Raw genomic sequence first — 26,311 nt, forward strand, 5'->3', positions numbered from 1 at the left:
TAAATTCACACTTAAAAAATTACCTCTTATAGTGTTCACTCTCTGTTTTATGTTTTAAACACAAATAGAAACTACAAATCATCTCATGAATAACAAAACCGAGTAACTCAATACTATGTTTCTCTCTGCAGCCATTGTACTATTATTGTTTGTTTCAAATCTGTTTAAATGCAGAACTATGTAATGGCCATAAGGTTTAGAAATATGAACTGCAGGGAGAGCAAGCTTAAACAATTACACAATGTTATGAACTTGTTCTGAAAATTAAATGAATGAACTTTCACTACTGGGAACATGGAGTAGATGTACTTTTCTCTAAATCCTGTATGATTAAAATTCCTGGACATTATGTATAAAACAAAAAAAGGTGAAGAGAAGAAGACTGACCAGCGAGGGACTTTGAGACCTGAGAAAGAGCAACATGGTGAATTTCCTGGGTTTTTCTTTTTGTCTCATTCCAGATTTGGGGCTGAGGAAGCTGACAATCAGGAAACACCCATGGGCTCAGTCAGGAAGCCCTGCAGCACAGCCCTCTCTGGAGCTCACCCACTCTTCTATCTTGAGAGTGTACTTGTAGCTTTAATAAACTTCCCCGCTTGGGGCGCCTGGGTGGCTCAGCCAGTTAAGTGTCTTCCTTTGGCTCAGGTCATGATCCCAAGGTCCTGGGATTGACCCCCTGTGGGGCTTCCCACTCACTGGGGAGTCTGCTTCTCCCTCTCCCTCCGCCGCACCCCCCCTCGCCCTGCTTATGCTTTCTCTCTCTCAAATAAATAGATAATTAAAAATCTTAAAAAAAAAAACTTTCCCACTTGTGTTACTCAAGAAAAACAAAACAAACAAACAAAAAACAAAAAACAAATAAAAAAAAACCCCTCAAAGCAGATCTTATCCTTGAATCAGTCACTGTATATATGGAATTGTGCTAATTATCAAGACTTGAGCCACCAACCCTCCACCTACACCAGTAACTGTATCTGGATCTAGCTGTCATCCTTGTTGCACATTAGAATCAGGTACAACTGGGGGGGGGGGGGAAGAGAGAGAGAGAGAGAGAGAAACACAATGCTTCAGTGTTTGGGAACCACCCCAAGAGGCCTGATTTAATTGCCTGAGATGGACCCAGGTATCAATGCTCTTTTAAGCCCCAAGGTTGTTCCAATGGGCTCACAAGGTTGAGAATCCTGGTCAAGAGGGACTAAGTCCACTGATCAGCCTGGACTCCATCACTAGAGCCAACATCAGAACATCACCTAAACCACGTATACTGAAAGTGGAAGAGGAGCTGTGCCTCAAAGCAAATATGAGATATGATTACTAAAAAAAGGAGGGATGAATCCTACCTGGCAAAACAGATGTCTTCCACTATATAGGCCACACACCTTATCTTCACACTTGCTGCCAATCATTCTGTTGCAAACCTTGCCAAATTCTCAACGCCCTAAAGGGAACATCATGGTTCTTCCAGGTGAAAAGGTCTAAATATTATAGAGAATATTACTTTTAAAAGACCCTTCAAAAAAGCCTGCTTTCTCTAGTCAAAGGACCAGAAAAGGGTCTTGTTTAGCAAGACAGAAAATGTTTAGACAATTACCACTGTATTCCAGACAAACACCACAGAAAAAACTGTGACCCCATGCACACCAACACAATCAAACACCAAGTGGGGAGCCCAGACTTTTGCTTTGCAAACATAAAGAGGCACCTTTAGTACCTCGACTGATGAAGTGTCAGAAAAGAACAAATAAAGAATGAGAACTTTAATTCCTGCCTTCTGGTAATGAGCCTTACTCTGTTCCTTAGGTGTGAGTGGAGACTCTGTGGGAAGCCTGGATATCCACCATCACTGGGAGCAATGAAGTACCTTTCCCTTTCCCCATGGGAGTGGTCTAGTGGAGACCTAGAAAGACCTAGGCCAGGACTTTCACCATTGCCCAGTACAGTGTCACCTCCACGATGTCCATGGAGACTGGAGACCATGTGGGGAGCTGGATGTTCAACTCTTACCCAGCAGTAATGAGGTGCACTGTCTTCCTTGGGTGTCAAGAAGGCTGAATGGTGAACCTAAATTTCTACTTCCACCTGGAGATAATGAGGTAGCAACTCCTCTTCCCCTGACATATTGATGTCAGAAAAATCCATCTAAAACAAAAGGTTTCTTTCTTTTATTAATGTATTGTATCACATTGATTGATTTGTGGATGTTGAACCAACTTGCAGCCCAGAGATAAATCCCACTTGGTCATGGTGAAGAATCCTTTTAATGGACTGTTGGATCCTATTGGCTAGTACTTTGGTGAGAATTTTTGCATCCATGTTCATCAAGGGTATTGGTCTCTAATTCTCCTTTTTGATGGGGTCTTTGTCTGGTTTCGGGATCAAGGTAATGGTGGCCTCATAAGACGAGTTTGGAAGTTTTCCTTCCATTTCTGTTTTTTGGAACAGTTTCAGAAGAATAGGTATTAATTCTTCTTGAAATGTTTGGTAGAATTCCCCTGGGAAGCCATCTGGCCCTGGGCTCTTGTTTGTTGGGAGATTTTTGATGACTGCTTCAATTTCCTTAGTGGTTATAGGTCTGTTCAGGTTTTCTATTTCTTCCTGGTTCAGTTTTGGTAGTTGATACATCTCTAGGAATGCATCCATTTCTTCCAGATTATCTAATTTGCTAGCATATAGTTGCTCATAATATGTTCTTTGGTGTTGGTTGTGATCTCTCCTCTTCATTCATGATTTTATTTATTTGGGTCATTTCTCTTTTCTTTTTGATAAGTCTGGGGTTTATCAATCTTGTTAATTCTTTCAAAGAACCAGCTCCTAGTTTCATTGATCTGTTCTACTGTTCTTTTGGTTTCTATTTCATTGATTTCTGCTCTAATCTTTATTATTTCTCTTCTCCTACTGGGTTTAGGCTTTATTTGCTGTTCTTTTTCCAGCTCCTTTAGGTGTATTTGAGACCTTTCTTGTTTCTTGAGAAAGGCTTATATTGCCAAATACTTTCCTCTTAGGACCGCCTTTGCTGCATCCCAAAGATTTTGAACAGTTTTCATTTTTGTTTGTTTCCATGAATTTTTTTTAATTCTTCTTTAATTTTCTGGTTGACCCATTCATTCTTTAGTAGGATGCTCTTTAGCCTCCATGTATTTGAGTTCTTTCCGACTTTCCTCTTGTGATTGAGTTCTAGTTTTAAAACATTGTGGTCTGAAAATATGCAGGGAATGATCCCAATCTTTTGGTACTGGTTGAGACCTGATTTGTGACCTAGGATGTCATCTATTCTGGAGAATGTTCCACGGGGACTAGAGAAGAATATGTATTCTGTTGCTTTGGGATGGAATGTTCTGAATATACCTGTGAAGTCCATTTGGTCCAATGAAAAAAGACACTGTCTTCAACAAATGGTGTTGGGAAAATTGGACAGTCACATGCAGAAGAATGAAACTGGACCATTTCCTTACACCACACACAAAAATAGACTCAAAATGGTTGAAAGACCTAAATGTGAGACAGGAGTCCATCAAAATCCTAGACGAGAACACAGGCAGCAACCTCTTTGACCTCAGCCGCAGCAACTTCTTCCTAGAAACATCACCAAAGGCAAGGGAAGCAAGGGCAAAAATGAACTATTGGGACTTCATCAAGATAAAAAACTTTTGCACAACAAAAGAAACAGTCAACCAAACCAAAAGACAACTGACAGAATGGAGAAGATATTTGCAAATGACATATCAGATAAAGGACTAGTATCCAAAATCTATAAAGAACTTATCAAACTCAACACCCAAAGAACAAATGATCCAATCAAGAAATGGGCAGAAGACATGAACAGACATTTTTCCAAAGAAGACATCCAAATGGCCAACAGACCCATGAAAAAGTGCTCAACATCGCTTGGCATCAGGGAAATCCACATCAAAACCTCAATGAGATACCACCTCACACTAGTCAGAATGGCTAAAATTAACAAGTCAGGAAACAACAGTTGTTGGTGGGGATGTGGAGAAAGGGGAACCCTCCTACACTGTTGGTGGGAATGCAAGCTGGTGCAGCCACTCTGGAAAACAGTATGGAGGTTCCTCAAAAAGTTGAAAATAGAGCTACCCTACGACCCAGCAATTGCACTACTGGGTATTTACCCCAAAGATACAAAAGTAGGGATCCGAAGGGGTACGTGCACCCAGATGTTTATAGCAGCAATGTCCACAATAGCCAAATGGAAAGAGCCAAGATGCCCATCGAAAGATGAATGGATAAAGAAGAAGTGGTATATATATACAATGGAATATTATGCAGCCATCAAAAGGAATGAGATCTTGCCATTTGCAATGACATGGATGGAACTGGAGGGTATTATGCTGAGCGAAATAAGTCAATCAGAGAAAGACATATATCTTATGATCCCACTGCTATGAGGAATTTTTAACCTCAGGAACAAACTGAGGGTTGCTGGAGTGGTGGGGGGTGGGAGGGATGGGGTGGCCGGGTGATAGACACTGGGGAGAGTATGGGCTATGGTGAGTGCTGTGAATTGTGTAAGACTGTTGAATCACAGACCTATACCTCTGAAACAAATAATACATTATATGTTAAAAATATGGATAAATTCATTAGGCTTTCCTTTTCCTCTTGAGTTTCCTAAATTACATTTAATGGATTAAGCAAAAATTATAACACTGTCTAATGATGTTCTAAGTATATATAGAAAAAATATTAAATAAAATTATATTATGAATAACGGAGGATAAATGGGTGTAAAAAGGAGACTGTGTTTTTAGACTTCATTCAAATTGGTGAAATGACATCACTAGTAGACTCTGTTAGTACTTAGAGCAACCATTAAAAAAAGCTATACAGGAAGATACATCTAAAACACTGTAGATAAATTAAAATTGAATTCTAGAAAATGCCAAATAATTCACAGAAATTCAAAGGCAAGAACACAGGAAAACAAAAAACAATGAGAATAAGAAAATAAATAAATAAAATGCAGATTAAGCCACAAAATATCAATGTAATTAAAATCAAATTATATAAATACATCAATTAAGATACAGAGACTGCTCTGCATATTCCAACGAAAAGACAGTTAAAATAAAAAGTGGATTAAAAAATCATAACCCAATTATAACTGTCTACAGGAAATTCATTTTAAATGACACAGGTATGTTGAAAGTAAAAGGATGGAAAAAGATATATCATGTGATCATTAATCAAAGGAGAGGAGTAATGGCTTTATTAATAGATAAGTAGATAGACTTCTGAACAAAGAAAATTACCAGGAACAGAGAGGAACCTTCCATACTGATAAAAAAGATAAACTGCCAAGAAGACATAGCAATCCTAAATGTGTATGCACCCACCAACAGAGCTGAAAAATAAGTGGAACAAAAACTGACTGGACTAAAGGGAGAAATAGACAAATCTAGAATTACTGTTGGAGACTTTAATACCCCTCTCTCGGGGCGCCTGGGTGGCTCAGTTGGTTGGGCGACTGCCTTCGGCTCGGGTCGTGATCCTGGAGTTCCTGGATCGATTCCCGCATCGGGCTCCCTGCTCGGCGGGGAGTCTGCTTCTCCCTGTGACCCTCCCCCCCTCATGTGCTCTCTGTCTCTCTCATTCTCTCTGTCTCAGATAAATAAATAAAAAAAATCTTAAAAAAAAAAAAAATACCCCTCTCTCCACAAGAAAGAACAACTAGCCATAAAATCAGCAAGGATATAGAAGAACTCAACAACACCACAAACCAGCAGGCTCTAATAGCCGGCTCTACCCATCAACACCCTACCCAATAAGAGCAGAACACACACTGGTTTCAAGTGCCCATGAAATACATACCAAGAAAGACCATATCTTGAGCCATAAAGCAAACTTCAGCAAGTGTAATGTAAAAGAATTAAAATCATCAAACTTGTGTTCTCTGACCACAATAGAATAAAACTATAAATAAGTAACAGAAAGATAACAGGAAAATCTCCAAATGCTTAACAACCAAACAACATACTTCTCAATCTAAGGGTCACAAAGAATGTCTCAAAGGAAATCAATGTATGTTGAACTGAATGGAAATGAAAATATAACATATCCAAATTTGTGGGTCTTAGCCAAAGTAGTACTGAGAAGGAAATTTATAGCACTAAACACAAATATTAGAAAAGAATTAAAGTCTCAAGTCAATCATCTAAGGGCTCTCCTCAAAAACCCAGAAAAAGAGGAGAACAATCAATCCAAAACAAGTGTAAGGAAGGAAATAATAAAGGAGGAAATCAATGAAATGGAAAATGGAAAAACAGTAGAGAAAATTAATGAAACAAAGAGCTGGTTCTTTAAAAAGATCAGTAAACCTGACAAATTTCTAGCAAAACAAGGGAAAAATGGAGAAGATGTAACCGGCTAACTAGAAGTAGGGCATCCTACATGATTGGGTAGTGGTGAATACCCATCTTTCTCCAGCTGGTCCTAAGTCGGATGGACCTCCAAAAGAGTATGCTAAATGAAAGAAGCCATACCCAAAAGGCAGCATGATTCCATTTATATGAAATGAACAGAATAGGTAAACCCATAGAGACAGAAAGCAGGTTACCAGAGGCTGGGGGGAGGGGAGAATGGTGAGTAACCGCTTAATGGGTATGTGGTTTCCTTTCCGGGTGATGACAAAGTTTTGAAACTAGGTAGAGGTGGTGGTTACACAACACTGTGAATGTACTAGATGCCACTTAATGGTTCATTTTAAAAGAGTGAATTGTATGGCATGTGAATTGATCTCAGCAAAGCTATTATTTAAATTGAAGTTGATAAAAAACTAAAGGCCAAATTTAACTTCAGATACATATGTGTATGTACTTATATATGGATGTGTGTGTACACATACACGTGTGTGTGTATATATGTATAGATCCATATATAGATGAGGTTTTGCATACTTAATTGCTTCTATCTGGGGAGAGAATCAATTTGGAAAACGCTTGGATGGAGAAAGGTTCCTCAGCTTCAAGACAGAACACGTGATCGGAGCCCCAGCTGCAGAGTTTGGGTATTGGTAACAGGAGCCTGTTGTGCGCTGTGCCCCACAGCACAGAGGTAGGTGGCTGAGTCACTGGGCTCAGAAGCTGCAATGTATAAAGTGCTCTGTCTTGCCGATGTATCCAACGAGACTTTAATTCTTCCACTTGTTAGTTCTCTCTGATTTGACTGAATTAACAACAGGAATGTGAGCCCTTTCCTGGGGTCCTGCCTAAACCACTGAAGGGAATAAAGAGCGCCATCCGTGTAACTGCAGTTGAGAACCACACTGTCCTGTTCGCAGATATTCAGAGCTTCAGGAATCTGCTTCACCTCCTGTTTACTGCTCACCCCTGTCCAGAAAGAGAACACAGACAGAGGGACTGGTTAGTGGTTAACTCTTCTTTGGAAATTACTTTTGATTTTGCTTTTTCAATCTACGCAAAACATCACCCTGGTACAACTCCTTATCTTTCTTTTTCCTCCCCAAGGAGAAATGCCCTGGGGTCTGTCTGTTCTTTGCCCATTTCCAAATCCCTTTAACTCACAGTCTAGTTGTAACCAAAGGATGAGCAAGCCCAGGGATTTGTCCATTCTTTCTGCCACTTAGAGTCACTAAGAACTTTTCCTTGTCTCTGGAACACTGACAAGGGCTCACAAGATAAAGAATCTGCTTTGCTACCTCCTATGTTCAAATATCTATGGGAAACAGCGTCAGCCCAGCCAATCAGAGAAAGGTCACACACTCACACCCACACACGCACGCACTCACCCCCCACCCCCCACCAAACACACACACATACTGATCTGCACAGAGTAGGAGGTAGAAATGGAAACACTGCCATCTGAGGACCCACCCCAGCATTGCCAGGGAAATGCTTCTCTCTCCTCCTCCTCCTGAAGGACAACAAAGTTTTAAATACCAAATGTGTAGACTGCAAAATATCCATGCATAGAGAAAAATGCAGAGTACAAATGCTTATATCAGAAAATAAATCAAAATTTTTACTATCCAGTTGCAGTTGCTTTCTTTAGGTTCCTAGAACTGTTCCCTCCTCTTGCCACTTCAGCCCTAAAGTGCTGGCTTCCCTCAGCTCACACCTTCTTGGAAAGTCCCTTTATATCATTTCTCACCCATCAGGTAAGAGGTAAGAGAACAGACACTCAGCTGAGTCACTGCAGCCCCTCACTTGGCGGCTGTCACGCTGGGCAATTCCAAGCCTCTAGTCAGCTGTGAGATGGTAGCCTCTTGGTTGGCACATCTCCCCTGTTTAGTGATGTCCCTGGAGCCAGGGTAAAAACATGACAAACTCTTAACCCAGGGGTTCTCTCAAGAGCATTTATGAATTTTAAACTCTAAGAGGATGAGTCTGAAAGAGGAAAATAAGAACCTTAAGGACAACATCCACCCAGAATCCTTTTCTTACTGCTTTTTCACAATCCAAGAGAAAGAATATATCTTATCAGTAACTGATGGTCTGGGGAGCTCAGAGGATTTTTCTTTGGTTCAGGAAAACCACCAAGTAATATACATGAGAGGACCAAGAAAGCCCATCTAAATGACAAGAACGAGCAAAAGAGACTCAGTTGCGGAAAGCGAAGTGTTCACAGTGACTGGGAAGGTGAAGGTCAGAGCCTGATCTAGAAGCCAAGTTTTCTGAGTCTCTGGTCTCCTAAAATGCCTTCAGGGATCATGTATCTCTAGGAGGGCATTTAGAGACTTCATGTGTCGGTATAAAGAAAACAAGAGACCTGGAATGGCACCCCCTTTTATATTCCACAAACCCTGCTCAAAACCCGCCTTCCCCATTCTCTGTGTGTGTGTTTCATGGTCACACACAGCTGACCTACAGAGGAGGACAGAAAGGAGGGAGGAGAGGAAAGCTCGGTAAGAAGGAGCAGGGAGGCACCTGGGTGGCTCAGTCGGTTAGGCGGCTGCCTTCGGCTCGGGTCATGATCCCGGGGTCCTGGGATCGAGCCCCGCGTCGGGCTCCCTGCTCAGCGGAGAGCCTGCTTCTCCCTCTCACTCTGTCTGCCGCTCTGCCTACTTACGCGCTCTCTATCTCTGTTAAATAAATAAATAAATAAATAAATAAATAAATAAATAAATAAATCTTAAAAAAAAAAAAAGGAGAGAGTGACCTTGAAAACTTTTTCCTGTTATCTTCCCAAATTTAAGAGAACTGGAATAGATTGAATAAAATAATTTCCTTCCCACCCCCACAAAATTCTACTTTTCTCTATCACTACAAAAAATTGACAAAAATAGATTATTTATGCTTGAAAACTTCCCGTCTTACACTTCCTGTCTTCTTCTGTCATCCTATTTTAAGTGGAAAGAAAACCTTTCCTAATGGATTAGGACAAGGCCAGGAATCACTGAATGTTGGATGCTGTGCACAGACTGTTCTGCTTATAACGAAGAGAATAAAATAAATCATTTGTCACAGTTCTGCATAACCTCGACATTGAATGCTAGCCAAACACTCTCTCCCCCAACTGATCAGGGATGCTGTTGACAATAGAGCATCCATCCCCCTCTTGTGACTAAACACAGGAAGGCCTTCTTTCCCACCCTGGGTGAGTCCACCAACCTGCTTTAGTAAAGTTGCTTTATAGACATGGGGGAGAATTGCTGAGATGTGTTTATGATGTTGAAGAAAGGACTTCAATTTTGGTCATTTGTGGTTTCAGAATGATCGCCATGTGGGACAGGACAATTTTTGCAATATTAAGAGTTTTTGCTTTTTTTTTTTTTTCATTGTTAAAAAAACCACATGATCTTTCTTTCAGGCAGCGGGGTAATTGTCAGCTCATCACTTCAAGGACAGGACATACAACTGGAGAAAGAAAATACAGATGCCTTTCTTGCCATTTTATTTCAAAATTTCAACCCTATAGGCAAATGAAAGGATCTGAAATCAACTGTAGACTTAGGGGATGATACAATGATATAATGCAAGTTTACTTACCAAGACAAAATCAACATTTTCTAGGTGAAGCAAACATTTTCTAAGGGGAGAGGAAAGAGTATCAAAGACAAGCAAAGAGGCTTAAAGTATTAATGGGTGCTTTGGATGGTTGCTGGACCTTATTCTCTTAAAGACATCCTGGAAAGAAAATGACAAAACCTCTGGGCCATTTTCTGTTATAAATCTCATTGCAGCGCTGTTTATATCTTCCATTGATTGCCATCTCTCCTTTGCTCTCTGAACTTGAGTCTTGACTCCTGGCTACAGTGAGGTCAGCTTGGCTGCTCTGTTCACTTCCATCTCCTTTTTTCTAGATGGCCTCCGAGGGGCAGGCATCCCCATGAAAGAGCACCAGGGGACCGGGAGGGGCCTCCTCAAATCTGGGTTCTTCCCTCCCCAATGGCCCCCTCCCAGAGGGTCCCCACTCAGGGGTGTTCTCCTCAGCTTCTCGCTCTCTCTTTTCTTCTGCCTGGAGCACTGGAAGGACAGTGCAGGCCCTGCTGCCTTCAGAGGCGCCACTTGCCCAGGAGAACACTTGCTCTTCTTCACCATGCCTAATGGAGAAACCCGGCAGCCCTGTTGCCACCCCTCCCCATGCCACCATTTTTCCCCAATTTCCTTATCTTCTGTTAAGCAGGTGTAAAAATAGATCACAATCAGAAGCAGATATCCAAAAACAGAATGCCATGCAATTTTCCTTTTATTCAGGTGACTCTTTATTTCAGCTCAGGTCATGATCTCAGACCCTGAGTTGGGCTCTGTGCTCAGTGCAGATTCTGCTGGAGATTCTCTCTCTCCCTCTCCCTCTGCTGCCCCACTCAAATAAATAAAAAAATCTTAAAAAAAAAATAAAGAATGAGTAGACTTTTATACACGTTGGAGAGTGAAATAAGTTGTTTTGGCTTTTTTTTCTGGTTAAGTCTATAACCAAAAGGCTTGTCTATCTCTTACTCCTCTCTGCTTCTTTTCAAACCATGGATAAATTTCTTTTTGTTGTTGAAAAAAGATTACTACCTTTTTATCATTAAAAAGGAAATTTTCTAATAACTAAAATAGGATATGGCTTAACCAGAAATACTGCATTCAGGCATGCCAAGGTGGGATTCGAGGGTTCCTCAGCACCTCTCATCTACGTTAACCCCCAATACTTGCAGGTCTGCATCACCCATCCTTCTGAAAGACAGCAGCCTCCCAACGGCAGTGGTTTTCAGAGTAAGATCTCCCAGTCACTTGAGCCCAAATCATCAATAACTCATGAAAAAAAGCGGCCCCTGATCTCATGCCAGACCTACTCACTCAGAATCTATTGATCAGAATTGGAGCTGCACTTTTGAAATAAATCTTCATGTGATTCTTAAACGTCCAGAACATCTGAGAAGTACTGTCCAGCTTGTTAGCTCAGGATTTCTTATTTTTTAATCTCATGTTATGGTGCTTGCAACATTTTACTTTCAGAAATTCCTTCATCTTTCAACCCACTTATGCCTCAGTTTCCTTATCTGAGAATGTGTTAATATTACTTCACAGTTTTTGGATTATGAAATGAGTAAGTAGAGTGCTGGGCAATGCACTTGGCATGTGCTAAGGGTTCAATAAATGATAATAAAGGCAATAATGGTCACAATGGGAATGGCAAAATGACGGCAGGTCAAAACAAGAATCCCAGGATTATTTTCTGATCTCTTGACCTGAATACGTTGGTCAAACTGTAAAGCTATAAACCCAATGGGCTAAAATTGAACAAAACCAGGTGATGTGGATAAAAGAATATTTCTGTCTCTCTCCCTAGATCAGGAAGCTTCCACTTCTGCTTCCCTTATTTCTAGGCCTTCCCCCACCCCCTTCCCACAAGGGAGGGATGGGACAGCTGATTCTGTTGTTCAGAGTCCATTTATGAGGAGGAGATTAGTCGTTGGTCTAACTTAAAAGGCAGGCCTCCAGACTCCACTCATTCTGTTTATATCCTTTGCATTTTTCAATCTTTGCCGACCTCAGTATTCCCAGGAAGCTAGCCCTGCCATAAAGTCTGGCAAATAAGGCAAGGGAAATAAATAATAATAAATAAATAATAAAGACTGTAAACAAAGAAATAAAACTTTCTTCATTTGCTGGTAGCATGGTTATGGAGGTAGAAAATCCAAACAAATTCCCAAGTGATTAGAATTAACTACTAAATTTAGCAAGTTCAGTGAATATAAGGTCAATATATAAAAACCAGTTGTATTTCTATACACTAGCAACAATTGGAATATAACATTTTAAAAATTGCATGGGATTTCTATACTGACATAGGAAGTGCAAGATCACTACATTAAAAATTGAAACCATTGCTTAGAGAAATGGAAGGTGACCTAAATAAATTGATAGTCTATATTTATGACATGAAACTCAAAATGGCTAAGATACCGATTCTCCCCAAAATGATCTCATAGATTTAATGAAAAACCAATAAAAATTGCAACAGAAATTTTGTGGAAATTGAAAAGGATTTAGAATTTAGGAATCGGTTCTAAAGTTTGTGTGGAATTGCAAAGGACCTAGAGTAGATAAAATAATATGGAGAAGAACAAAGATGAAGGAAAAACACAGTGAGTTTCAAATCTTACTATAAAACACACAAAGGAGACTGTCCAGGATACCAGGACAGAAGGAACAGTAATCTGTGCCATCTAGCCGTGTCACGAGACTTTGTTCTCCATAGCCACTTGGAAAGAGGCTCTGAATGCTAAGTAAGTACTTCTTTGAGGAGGAGAAACAGCAGAGATGCCCTTATTCCAGAGTGCACCTGCAGGATTTTGGTACAGGCTGGGGCTGCCTGGGAGAACTGTGTCTTCACAGCGCAGAGGTAAGTGGCTGAGTCTTCAGGTTTAGAGGCTTCGATGTGCAGAGAACTTCCCTCCTTTAATAGTGTGGCTTTTAGTCTTTCTCTCTGCTTCTTATCACCAACTGAGTATAGGAGGAAGAGGACTTCCGGGCCTTGCCCGGGATGCTGCCCTATTATACCACCATAGCCCTTCAAAGTAGCTGACCGTGTAACTGCAATTGAGGCTGACACTGTCTCCCTCCTGAAGTCTCAGGGTCTGAGGACTCTGCTCCACATGGTCTTCTCCACTCAACCCTATTGAGGAAAACAAAATCAGAAATGATACAAAGCCTTTGGTACAGCAGTTCTGAAAAATTCCCACAAGAGAAAACCCCGGGGTGAGCTGACACAGAACCCCTATCTCTTCTCCCTGGCTTTGGATAAATGTGTCCTTGGTGGTTCTCCTCTCTTAACCTCCAACTTACAGCCAAGCTGAAGCCACAAAACTATGAACGCACATTCCAGCATGTTCTCCATCCTGACGTCTGAGTCTTGGTACAATTTGTAAGGATTCCAGATCTTCTCTGAGGTGCTGTCTCTGGGTCTTGGCTCTTGTTCTCGGATGCAGGAGAGAGCCTTTCTGTTAGTGTCTCAGTCAATCAAAAGTAAATTTCATGCTTTTGATGTTTAAAGAATTCAAGGAAGGAGAGGAATAGAACCACTGCCACCTCCTGGTCAAGGACACAATCTCACAGCACCCACTTCATGCAGCCTACAAAGAAAAGATTGATGGATGGACATTTTGCTTTTGGTGAGCATAGTATCCATGAGGTTCAAAGTCATAGTCGGAAAAGCCTTCTCTGGGGCACCTGGGTGGCTCAGTCGGTTAAGCGTCTGCCTTCGGCTCAGGTCATGATCCCAGGGTCCTGGGATCGAGCCCCGCATTGGGCTCTCTGCTCAGCGGGAAGCCTGCTTTTCTCTCTCCCACTCCCCCTGCTTGTGTCCCCTCTCTCGCTGTCTCTCTCTCTGTCAAATAAATAAAATATTTTTTAAAAAAAGCCTTCTCTTACTTATACTTTTGTTTCATTGTTCCTTGAATGGCCTTTAAACTCCTACCAGAGGTTATAAAAGAGTTGGACCCAAGTATAGGTGTAATGGATTGTGTTTCTCTGTATAGTATATAAGAATCTCAGCAGGTGACATCTTAAAAGGACTAGAGCTCAAAAAGAGGGAAATCAGATAGGGTGTGGCTATGTCTGGAAACCTCATTGATTGGAAATAGGGAATACAAGAAATCCATTTCTTCAAATGATTTTATGCCTGTCTACAGGGACCAAGTGTGACCAAAATTCAGGGTCACAAACTTGACAGTTATAGGAGGGAGGGAAGAACACAACAGAAGGGAAAAAAGACCTCTCCATTTCTAGACCTCAAAGGAATCAGAAAGTCACTGTGTGTGTGTTGGGGGAGGGTAACTATTACCCATGCAACACAAATATTTTACATAAATAAATGACATACAGTAAAAGTAAGTGTTCTTGGGGTGCCTGGGTGGCTCAGTAGGTTGGGCATCCTCCTTCAGCTCAAGTCATGATCCCAGGGTCCTGCGATTGAACCCAGTGTTGGACTCCCTGCTCAGTGGAGAGCCTGCTTTTCCCTGATTTTCTAAATAGTAGAGAAAGAATAGTACATACCGTCTAGAATTGCTGTATCATTTGAAATACGTATTGACATAGATAGATTACATATATATAGTTATATACAATTAGAATAATGTCTAGGACATAGCAAATATACTTGATTAATATTAGCTATTATCGGTGCAATATTTTTGGAGAGTTAATCTACTTACTGATTTTAAAAAGCTCTTTATATAGTAAAATTACATTTTCCCTGTTTTTTAATCTTTTTATTCCATTTTGGTATTTGGTTTTGGCTTTTTGATGATGTTTTTGCCATGTAGCAATGTTTGCTTTGATGTGCTCTTATTTATTGTTTATTTTGCCTGAAATTTGAAATTTGAGGCATACTTAGAAAGTCTTGATTCACACCAAGATTGTTTTTAAAAAATTCTGAAGTTTCCTATTATGTTTAAAATTTAGTATTTTCAGTCTACCACATGGAATTACTTTGGCCTAAGAGTAAGTTTAGGGGCCAATTTTTTTCAGGTGGCTAGACAACTGCCCCAACATTATCCACTGCTCCATTGTTTTCTCCCTGATAAGCATTACCTGTGTGGTATAGTAATTTCCTATTTGTAATTTGTTTCTATTTTTGTCTCCTCTTTTCTCTTCCATAGTCTCTCTGGTTCTACATTTGCTAGTACTATTTTTAATTATTCCAGCTTTATAATATTATTTGATGTATGACAGAGTTTTGGGTCCACCCAATCCGCATTATTCTTCTGTTGCAAACCTGATTCTGATTTTCTGCATATTTCATCTTCACTTGAGTTTTAGAAGCAGCATGTCTGGTTTTAAATAAATATGTAAAAATTTCAAAGTAATCATGTTTTAGACAGTGTTCACATTACTACAAAAAAATAAGAGCTATTGAATTTAGAGGGTAACTAATAATATTTCAATACTAATACTAATATTGAAATACTAATCAATACTAATATTGAAATTAGGCTAGGATATCTATGGCAAAACTAGTATTGCCTAATTGTTTGATTCTATGACACTCCATTGGATTTTGTCATTGAAGATGCATTATCTTGTTAAGTTAACCACCATTTGTATAGTTCTCTTCAGACTTGTCCAAATAGCATGCTTTGCACCCCAGAAAAAAAAATCAACTCTCAAATGCATTGCTTTGATGTCACTCCATCTGTCCTCTCACTCAGTAACCAGAAAATATGAGCTACACAGAATTTGTAGTACTAACAGTACAATGTTCTTTTTTTTTTTTGCTTTTTCTTTGAGAGTTGGATAATTTCTTAGTGATCTAAAAATCATTGCACTAACTTGTATACAATTTACCATTTACTGATATAATTTATTCTAACTACACTTAGCAAACTCTGACTCTTACAAATCATATACAAAAGGCAGTTTTTCTCTGTCACTGAATATGTGTGCCTCAGAAAGAAAGTGAAAAGATAACTGCAAGATTAGTGCATGAGCTCTGTGAAGGATTGGAACTACAAGATCTGGGGAGCTGAATATGTGATGTGTAACAGAGCCAAAGGAGATGATTCACAGTTGTTGAGTTTGATTTTTTAAATTTTGTTTTTCTAGTAATTCATTTTTTTTATTATGTTATGTTAGCCACCATACAGTACATCATTAGTTTTTGATGTAGTGGTCCTAGATTCATTATTTGTGTATATCACCCAGTGCTCCATGTTTGATGGGAATTTTGTTAAATTTTTAAAAATATTTTAAATTTTGGGGGACACCTGGGTGGTTCAGTTGGCTAAGCATCCAACTCTTGGTTTCAGCTCAGGTCATGATCTCAGGGTCATGGGATGGAGCCCCGCATCGGGCTCTGCACTCAACAGGGAGTCTGCTTGAGAGTCCCTCTCTCCCTCTACCCTTCCCCCCGCTTGCGTGAGAGTGTGGTCTCTAAATAAATAAATAAATAAATAGGGGCGCCTGGGTGGCTCAGCCGTTAAGCGTCTGCCTTCGGCTCAGGTCATGATCCCAGGGTCCTGGGATCAAGCCCCGCATCGGGCTCCCTGCTCTGCGGGAAGCCTGCTTCTCCCTCTCCCACTCCCCCTGCTTGTGTTCCCTCTCTTGCTGTGTCTCTGTCTGTCAAATAAATAAATAAAAATCTTTAAATAAATAAATAAATAAACAAATAAATAAATAAAATCTTTTAAAAATATTTGAAATTTTAAATGATTATAGATTCTTGGAAGCTTCAAAAAACATACAGGGAGGTCACATGTACTCTTCACCCAGTCTGGTCCAATGATATCTAAACCAAGAAATTAACATTGGTACAATCCACAGAGCTTATTTAGATTTCCACAGTGTTGCATGCATTCATTTGAGGGTGTGTGTATGTGTGTGTGTATAGTTCTATGCAATTTTATATATTTACAGATACATGAATTCATGTGTATTATATGTATAGATCCTCTGCCACAATCAAGATGCACAATGATTTCCTACCCCAAGGCTTCCTTATGCTACCCCCTTTGCAGCATGACGTCATTAAGCTCTGACAATCACTAATCTGTTCTTCATCCCTACCATTTTATTTCATTAATGCTCTATAAATAGGTTTGTATAGTCATAACTTTTTGAGTTTTTTTTTACCCCACGTAAGTAATAAAAGCATGAGATCTATTCAAGTTATTGTGTATTTCCAACGGGTTGGTTCCTTTTTATTTCTGAGTAGTATTCTATGGTATGGATGTGCCAGTTTGCTTAATCAGTCACCCATCGAAGGACATTTGGGTTTTTCCAAATTTTGGTTGTTATGAATAAAGCGCTGTGAATATCCATGTACAGGTTTTTGTGTGAATATAAGCTTTCATTTCTCTAAGATAAGTGCCCAAGTGTGCAATCGCTGGATTATACAGTAAGGCATATTTAGTTTTTATGAAACTACCAAACTATTTTCCAGAGGGCCTTACCATTTTACATCCCCACTAGCAATTTATAAATGATCCAGTTTCCCCACATGTTTGCCAGTATTTGGTGTTATCACTATTTTTTTTATTTTAGCCACTGTGGTATGTAATGATATTTCATTGTGGTTATAATTTGCATTTGTCTGGTGGATAATCATGTTGAACATCTTTTTATGTGCTTATTTGCAATCTGTACATTCTCTTTGGTGAAATATCTATTCAACCCTTTTCCCCTTTTTCTATTTTTCTTTTTACCGTTGAGATATAAGGGTTCATTATATATTCTAGATATAAGCCCTGTGCCAGATACATGGTGTGTAAATGTTTACTCCCAGTCTGTAGTTTATCTTTTCATATTCTTTACAGGGTCTTTTGCAGAGGAAAAGTTTTTAATTTTGATGTAGTTCAGTATGTGTGTGTGTGTGTGTCTGTGTGATACTTTTAGTGTCAAATCTAGCCCCAGGTCTTAAAGATTTTCTCCTATGTTTTCTTCTCTAAAAGTTTCATATTTTACATTTTGCATTTAAGTCCATGATCCATTTTGAGTTAACTTTTATAATTTTTTAAAAATTCTTTTAAAAAGAAGAATGTGTCCTTATCTTTGTCTTAAGCTTTACCTATTCACTTTGATCATGTAACTAGCTCAAAGCAGCATAACCAAAATGTACATTGAAGACTTCTCACAGAGAAGTGAGCCTGCAAATTTATTTTTTTATACTTACCAAGATTTCTCTACCTAAAAGGTAAATTTAAAAGTATGATTCCCAAACCAACCCCTTCTCAACTCATCGGCCTCTGAAATGTTTTCTAGTATAAATTTGCTAAGTGGTTACATCTATGTTATGACAAAGGATAACTGTAATATTTCCTAACATTCACATTCTTTTAAATTTTAAAATTCTCTGAGAAAAATGCCCATCTATCATCTTTAAAGCCAAACTTTAAGCTGAACTAAAGGTGAGATTCTCCTTCCTGTGTTTAACTTCTTTCCTGGTAATTGGACACATGTTCCTTGAAGAAAAGAATATTCTCTACAAATTGTCCCAAGAATGAAAAACCCTCTTCTTTATTATTACTTTTAGCTAAAACTCCATGCTTTTATCATCTTTTTCCACAGACACATTTCCAAGGCCAAATAGCTCAGTTCCTCCAGGATGTAGTGATGCTTTTTTCTACCATCCCAGGGACAGGGGTGATTTTGCTCTCATGAGAGGATTTTTAAAAGACCAATATTACAACTGAGGATAATAGTTTCTTAAAAGTTTTCTTAAGGGCTAAGAATCCAGGAGCTTTAAAGTATTCTTGATTGAAATAATTCAGCCCTTGGAACTGGAATCAGGAAATTAGAAAAACAGGCTCATTTTCCTTAAGTCTTAGGTTAGGACTTCCAAAGGTAAGAATGTCTACCCAAAAGCTAAGTAAATCAACTAGGTCACTAGACTTGGGAGAAAAAATATACAGTGAAGCAGAGCATGCCATGGCGATGGTAAAGACAATTGGCAATAGATCGTTTGACCTGATCCAATTATACACAAGGGCAGTATCTAGTGTATGGAGAACACCTATTGTATAAAGGTCATTTCATTTGTGTTCCAGAAATTAGGATGAAATTGAAAAGTATGGGGACACAGAGAGAACTGAGTTAACTGTGATTTTCTTTCAACCTGGACCACTCACCCCCTGCCATCACCACCCATAGTATTACAGGACTCATCTCCAGCCACAGTAAAGATTTGAGACTCAAATCCCTTGGAGATCAAACCAGAGAAGCAATAAATCAGTGGGATGTCATCACTAGCCTAAACGAAGAGGCATCAGCATACATATATTAGAGACATCCAGATATCCTTTCTACATCCTCACTCAGGTGATGAAGATGCCTCCATCTAGCCAACAAGATAGAGACCATCTAAATTGCAAACCTGGAAATAGCGTCATATGAGAAAAATCTGTAGAAACAGGAAGGGAATTTACGGCACATGCAAACAGAAGGAGTGTTCTCATCGTCATAGAAATGTGCAAATACAAGAAATAATTAATCCATACTTATGCAATGGCATCCAAATGATAGAAGCTCAGTATCTGTTGATGTTGTCAATTTATTCTTCTTCAACTGATAAATATTTAATATGCAACCACTATGTGCCAAGTACTGTGTAACACATAATACATACAGGTTTTCTTACTCTATGGAGCTCACAGTTATAGCTATAAGAGGAATTTTTAAAAATCTATACATAGGGGCACCTGGGTGGCTCAGTCGTTAAGCGTCTGCCTTCGGCTCAGGTCATGATCCCAGAGTCCTGGGATCGAGCCCCGCATCAGGCTCCCTGCTCAGCGGGAAGCCTGCTTCCCCCTCTCCCACTCCCCCTGCTTGTGTTCCCTCTCTCGCTGTGTCTCTCTCTGTCAAATAAATAAATAAAATCTTTTTTAAAAATCTATACATAAATATAGATATAGACATATGTCTATATTAATTACAATGTTTCTTTTTGTCTTGGTCTTTGGAGAAAGCTCACAATATATGAGAACACGTTTAGAGAGACCACAACACAGGCTTGAGGATGCTTGCAAAACATATACAAAACCCAACTGTTAAACTTTCCTTAGCCTATTATCCAGACATATGAGATATATGAGAAAACTGAGAATTCCCTAAGGGGTTGGAGAGAATAGGAGTGAATCTGTGGTGTTGTGCTATTTCCAATCTTCCTCCAGCCACATTAGGGGAGAATCAAGAGATTGCTCAGAAAGCCTGAAATGAGTGTCGTGGAGTTTGGAGGATTTAGAGGGTCATGCTAGGTTGCAACAACAGTGTCTCTCACTTTACTATGTTTATGTCCAGGGTGTTGACTATTCTGTTATTTTTACCTGTGTATATACATGACATCCGGTGACATACTTTTTTTAACTGAGTGTAAAGTAAGGGAAAGTAGATGGTGAGGCCTGGTACAGAGAAATACATATGTGAGTCATAGAGGCATGAATAAAATGTCATATATATATAGAGAGAATAACATAAGGAGAGGAGGTGGCCCAGGGCTAACCCTTGAGGACTTCCAACAGCTAGTGATTGGAAGGGAGATGAGAGTGTGCACAGGAGTCAAAGTGGTTCATCAGAGAAAAGGAAGAGAAAGTTTTAAGAGTAAGTGGTCACAAGAGTAAGTGGTCACAACTCATGTGTCAAAAGTTTCTGAGAGGTCAGCTATGATGAGTACTGAAAATTTCTGTTGATCCACAACACAGAGGTCATTCGTACTCTTTCTGATGGCTTAACTAGTGGAGGAATTAAAGCCAGATATATCTAGACCCTTTAATCCAGAAATTCCAACATATATGCCAAAAGCAGTATGTAATTATGTTCACCAAAGAACACTATAAAAATATTCATACAACACTGTTGGTAATAGCCAAGGACTAGAAAAATCCAAATAACCATTTAAGTAGGAGATGGCTAACCTGTAGTGTACTAACACAGCAATGAAAAGAAACTAAACTGTACACGACATGGCTGAATCTCAGAAACAGAATATTAAGAGAAGAATCCAGATAGGATAGAAAAAATACAAACTTTAGTCTTTTATTTATATAAAGTGCAAAACCGGGCAAAACGAATCTATCTATGGGATTGTGGTTTCCCTGGAAGAGCATGTAGTGACCAGAAGAGGACATAAGGAGGGGGGCGCTCTGCAGAGCAAAAGTGCATCCATATGACGGAGCAGCAGGCTCAGCTTCAGGCTGTGGAAAACACTAAATCCTCCAAATGAAGCTTCCTAGAGTCCCTTTTACAACACCAGGACAGATTTGGGCACCGTGTGACTACCTTTGGCACTACAGATCGAAACAGGGAAGCCATTTAGATTTTGGGTCTTCCATTTTAATGTAATCATCACCACCAAGTTTTTAAAAAAATCTTTTGCTAAATGATCTACTGCAAGGTAAAGAATTGAAGATAAAGATGCTTTTGTTGAATGACACTGTTCGATATGTTCTCTGAGCCAGAGAAATCGCATTTTCCTTTGAGTGAAGCATTCGCCTCAGAACCCCTACCACCCCGGGCGCAGCCCCTGCTTCTTCCTTCCGCTCTGCCACTCTCGCAGGTGTTCAGAGGTGGGGGATGCCTCCTGTGGAGATCTGAGGTTTTTGTAGGGCTCCCATCCATGCTGCATCACTGTGGTGTCTCTCAGAGCACAGAAGTACACTGCTGAGTCCACAGGTTGTAATGCCGTGATCATGAGGCTGATGGAACGGTCTGATTTCTGGAAGTTCAGAGAATACCGACCCTCTGTTGCATTCTGCTCCCTGTATGACTCCTGATGAATAAGGAAAATCATTTCCCCACTTGGTGGTTGTTTGTACCAGAATAAATAATAACTAGAACCACTAACTTCGTATACACAATCCAAGGTCACAGCCTCATTCTCCAGCATAGAAATGGCAGGCTGGGCTTGAGTTACCTTCTGTGTCATGCTGGATCCTGCAAAAAGAAAAAAGAGATAATTAGGCTGATTCTTCTGGTAGTATCCCTAGGGTTTTAAGGAACTCATGTAGGACTGAGAGTTCTGATTCCCCTGCCCATTATTCCCTCTGCTAAACCCCACCAGACAGTAATAACCCCACCTGTCTCTACTCCTGGACTCAGGACTCAGAGGAGCTTGAGTCTGTGTCTATGGCCATCCTTCCTAGCCTTACCAAGGCAGATGGAGGCTATGACTACTCTCAGCAGGCTGGGGAGCAGCATGTTGGAAGTGCTTCCTCTGAGTGAAATGTGCTGTGCTCTGTCTCAGATTCAGGTCTAAATGCCTGCCCTGCACCTCACAGGGCGCACACACCATTACTGAGCTGTAAGAAGCTTCTGTGCCACAACAGGAAATGCAGTTTGTTATCCGTGGGCTTGTGTCATGCTGGGGCTTGTTTACATGGTGGGAGAGTCTAACTTGTTTATTTAGTCTTTTTGTAATTTAATTCGCAACCATTATATCTGGACATGTGTATGAGTTAAATGGAATTGTAGAACATTAATATTCAACCATTTGCCATCTTCAACCAGTGCATCCACGAGGGACTGCTAAGTTTCAAAAGAAATACAATTTCTTGTGATTATGGTGACTTCTGAGGACAAATAGTCATCCATCTTTTTGTACAGTGTATGCTTTTTTTTTTGTCTCCAGCCAAAATCTGCAATAAAATATACTCACAGATTTTTCTTCCAGACAAGAAGATAAAACTATTCACTCTCAATTGTCATAACTTTTCTTCCTATACTCCAAGGCATTGGTTTCTAAGGAAATTTCCACTGGATAAAGTTCCTTGTCTGTTTAATGCTACAACAATAAGTTTCCTGACTGACAAAAATTGTCCAGCATCACGTGTCTAAGAGCAGTCAATAGTAAGTGTGTTAGAAAAATCTTGCTTTCGAATATTGCACCCTCCAGTCGAAATAAGGTCAAATTCACCAGACCATGAATTCTTATTTTCTTATATCAAAAATGTAGCCATTCAAAAATTGCAAATATCTCTTCAGCTCTCTGCTGCAGCTCAGAGGATTTCACTGGAAACAGTAGCTCATTAGCTTTGTATTTTCACAGCATGGAAGTTGGTGACTGATTTGCTTGGCATCAGTGTGCTGATTTATGACTGTGATTCAGTCAACTGCAGCTTTTAATCACCTATTTATTTTCTCTTCCCTAAGTGAATGTATCAATTTAGTGACATCCAACATCCATGTTATATTATGAGAAAATAGAATTTTTTAGGAGTCCAGGATGGTCCAACTATCAGAAAATGGTTGTCTCTAGGAGGAGGGGTTTGACTGGAAGGAGGCATAAGGGGACTTCTGAGGTGAAGGAAATGTTTTATATATTGTTTTTTTCCTTAGATATATATAACTATCAAGACACACTGGACTGATCTATGTATTTCATTGTAGAAAAAAATTATACCTCTATAAAAAATAGTGAGCCACAGTAAAATAAAATGTGTATAGAGAAAATTAATTTGTCCAGCTTTCTGTAAGTGTTGCAGAAATTTATTTATATTTTTTAGTTGTTACAGAACAGTTGTGGTCTGTCTGCTGTGATTACAGTATACTCCCAACCCTTCCGACAACCGCCTGAGACTAGAAAGCACCGAAGACTAGCTGGACGTTAAAGTGCCGAGAGGCTAAATATATACAAATGAGATGATTATACAAAATACAGTTCTCAGAATAAATATCTCCACAGCTACACATAATTATAGGAATAAATCTCACAAAGGTAAGATTGTATGAAAGAAGGCAGCTACGAGACTACATGCTAAGTGATTCTGTTTACATAGAATATAAAAGCAGAGGGTGCCTGGGTGGCTCAGCCGTTAAGCGTCTGCCTTCGGCTCAGGTCATGATCCCAGGGTCCTGGGATCGAGCCCCGCATTGGGCTCCTGGCTCAGCGGGAAACCTGCTTCTCCCTCTCCCGCTCCCCCTGCTTGTGTTCTCTCTCTCACTGTATCTCTCTCTGTCAAATAAATAAATAAAATCTTTAAAAAAAAAAAAAAGAGTACAAAAGCAGAGAAAACTATTCTGTGCAGTTAATGTCAGGATAGTGGTTACCGAGGGTGGTAGAGACAGGCGGCAGGTACAGGAGTGGCCTGACACATGGATAATGCCCTGTTTTTCCATACTGGTGCTGGTTACCTGGGTGTTTCCAGTAAGTGACAATTCATCTAGCTCTGTAATTATTCAGGTGCACATTTCTCCATGTATGGGTTATTTTATTTATTTTGGTTATTTTTTATTGAAGTATAACTTATTTACAAAACAATGCACAGTCCCTATACGTGCATTTCGATGCGTATGAGTATTTTATATACCCATGTAATCACCACCCAAACAAAATCGAGAACATTTACTTCACCCTAGAAAGTCCCCTTGTGACCCTCTCTAGTCAAAGTCGTTTTTTCTGTTCTTGAATTTCATAGAAATGGAATCATATGTGGTTTGGGAGGAAGGGTCTGGCTTCTGTCAGTTACTGTAGATTTTAGATATCCATCCTATTGTTGTGTGTATCAGTCAGTGGTTCATTCTTTTCTATTGTAGAGTAAGATTCCTTACATACCATTAATTGTTACCTATTCTCCTGTTGATGGACGTTTGGGTCATTTCCAGTTTGTGGCAAATATGAATAAGCCCACAACAAACATTTTTGTATGGGTCATTTGTTGGTCTGTGTTTTCACTTCTCTTCAGTAAATATCTATTTCTGGACTTGTTGGGCCATAGCTGTTCCCCAAAGTGATGGTACCAATTTCCCTTCTACTAGCAGTGCGTGGAAGGTCCAGTTGCTCCATGTATCTGCCAGTATTTGAGGTTGTCGCATGGTTTGTTTTTAGGTCTTCTACTGGGAGTAAATAGCATCTGCATGTGAATTGAATTAGACTCTCCATAATGATTAATAACATGAAACATATTTTATGTACTTATTAGTCATCCTATTTATGTATTTTATTATTGTGTTATCTTTTTATTGTTGATTTGTGAGAGTTCTTTATATATTCTGGAAATAAGTCTTTTCCAAATAATTCTTTCTGGAATTCTTCTGTCTAGACTTTAGATGGCTTATTGATTTTCTTACTATTGTTGTTTGATGAGTAGAAATTTTAAATTTTGGTCATGTCCTACTTCTCAAACTTTCTGTTATGGTTAGTATATTTTGTACCATGTCAAGAAATCTCTGCCTGCTCTGAGGTCTCAAAGATACTCTCTGCTGTTTTGTGCTATTTTTAAGAGTAGCATTTGAGATTAAAATAAGCATCTTAATTTATCCTAGCCTGCTTTAAAATAATATTATTTCCCTTTATGAAGAAAATGTGTTCTTGTTGCACCTGAATATGCTATAAGACCACAACACATTGTTTTTATGTTGCTTTAAAGAAACAGCTCTTTTTTTTTTTTTTTTGAGAGAGAGCTGGGGATAGGGAGAGGTGGAAGGAAAGGGAGAGAGAGAATCTTAAGCAGGGTACATGCCCAGCGTGGAGCCCCACATGGGGCTTGATCTCACAACCCTGAGATCATGACCTGAACCAAAATCAAGAGTCAAATGCTTAACCGACTGAGTTACTGAAGCACCCCAGAAATAGTAGCTTTTTAAAGTAAGTGAAGTTATTAAAATTACCAACAAAACTTTAAAAAATTTACTTAGGTATCTACCCTTTCGATATTCTTTGTTTCTTTTTGTGAATCTGCGTTTCCATGTGATATTATTTCCCTATAACATGAAGAACTTCAACATCTCCTGGACTGCAGGTCAGCTGGAGACAAATAATCTTTGATTTTGTCTCTCTGAAAATATATTTATTTTGCCTTTATTTTTAAAGGATATTTTTGCAAGTGAGAGAATCTTAGGTGATCATATTTTGATTCTTTTAGCACTTTGAAAATGTTTTATTTTCTTATTTCTACTGTTTTTGGTAGTCAGTTATTATTTGTATCTTTGTTCCTGTATGAGTGTAATGTGTCTGTCTTTCTCCCTTTGACTGCTTTTTAAGATCTGATCTTTATTTAATATTTTTTCCAGAACTTTGGCTGTGATATACCTAGATGGGACCTCTTTGTATTTATTACACTTGGGATTCTCTGATCTTCTTTAATCTGTCCATTAATAACTTTCTTCACATGTGAAAGTTCTCAGCCATTACCTCTTTAAATACATCTTTTTTTGCTTCATTCTTCCCCTTCCTTGTGGTATTTTTTTGTTATACACATATTAGAACATTTGTTATGTCCCTCAGATCTCAAAAGTTTATTCTACTTATTTATTATTACCATTTTAACTCTTTTATTCCAGTTGAGATAATTATATTGACCTGTCTTCAAGTTCACTGATCTTTTCCTCTATTATCACCAAGTTTCTCTTTAGCTCATTTTAATTACTTCCTTTTTTTATACATATTTCTAATTTCTCCTAAACTTCTACATCTTTGC

The 26,311-nt window shown here is 39.2% G+C and overlaps 1 protein-coding gene across 1 annotated transcript in view; it reads right to left on the reverse strand.

Annotated features, from left to right (window-relative positions):
- Positions 1-22,094, reverse strand: part of LOC110585438 (T cell receptor alpha chain MC.7.G5-like) — a 403,737-nt gene extending 381,643 nt beyond the window's left edge. The window contains exons 1-2 of the mRNA XM_044918383.1: positions 22,046-22,094; positions 21,535-21,830 (exon numbers count right to left, since the gene is read on the reverse strand). Of these exons, the coding sequence (XP_044774318.1) occupies positions 21,535-21,830; positions 22,046-22,094 (345 nt within the window). The remainder of the gene's footprint in view (positions 1-21,534; positions 21,831-22,045) is intronic.
- Positions 22,095-26,311: the final 4,217 nt, after the last annotated feature.

This window comes from Neomonachus schauinslandi, chromosome 9 (genome assembly GCF_002201575.2).
Source record: "Neomonachus schauinslandi chromosome 9, ASM220157v2, whole genome shotgun sequence".
Classification (NCBI taxonomy): domain Eukaryota; kingdom Metazoa; phylum Chordata; class Mammalia; order Carnivora; family Phocidae; genus Neomonachus; species Neomonachus schauinslandi.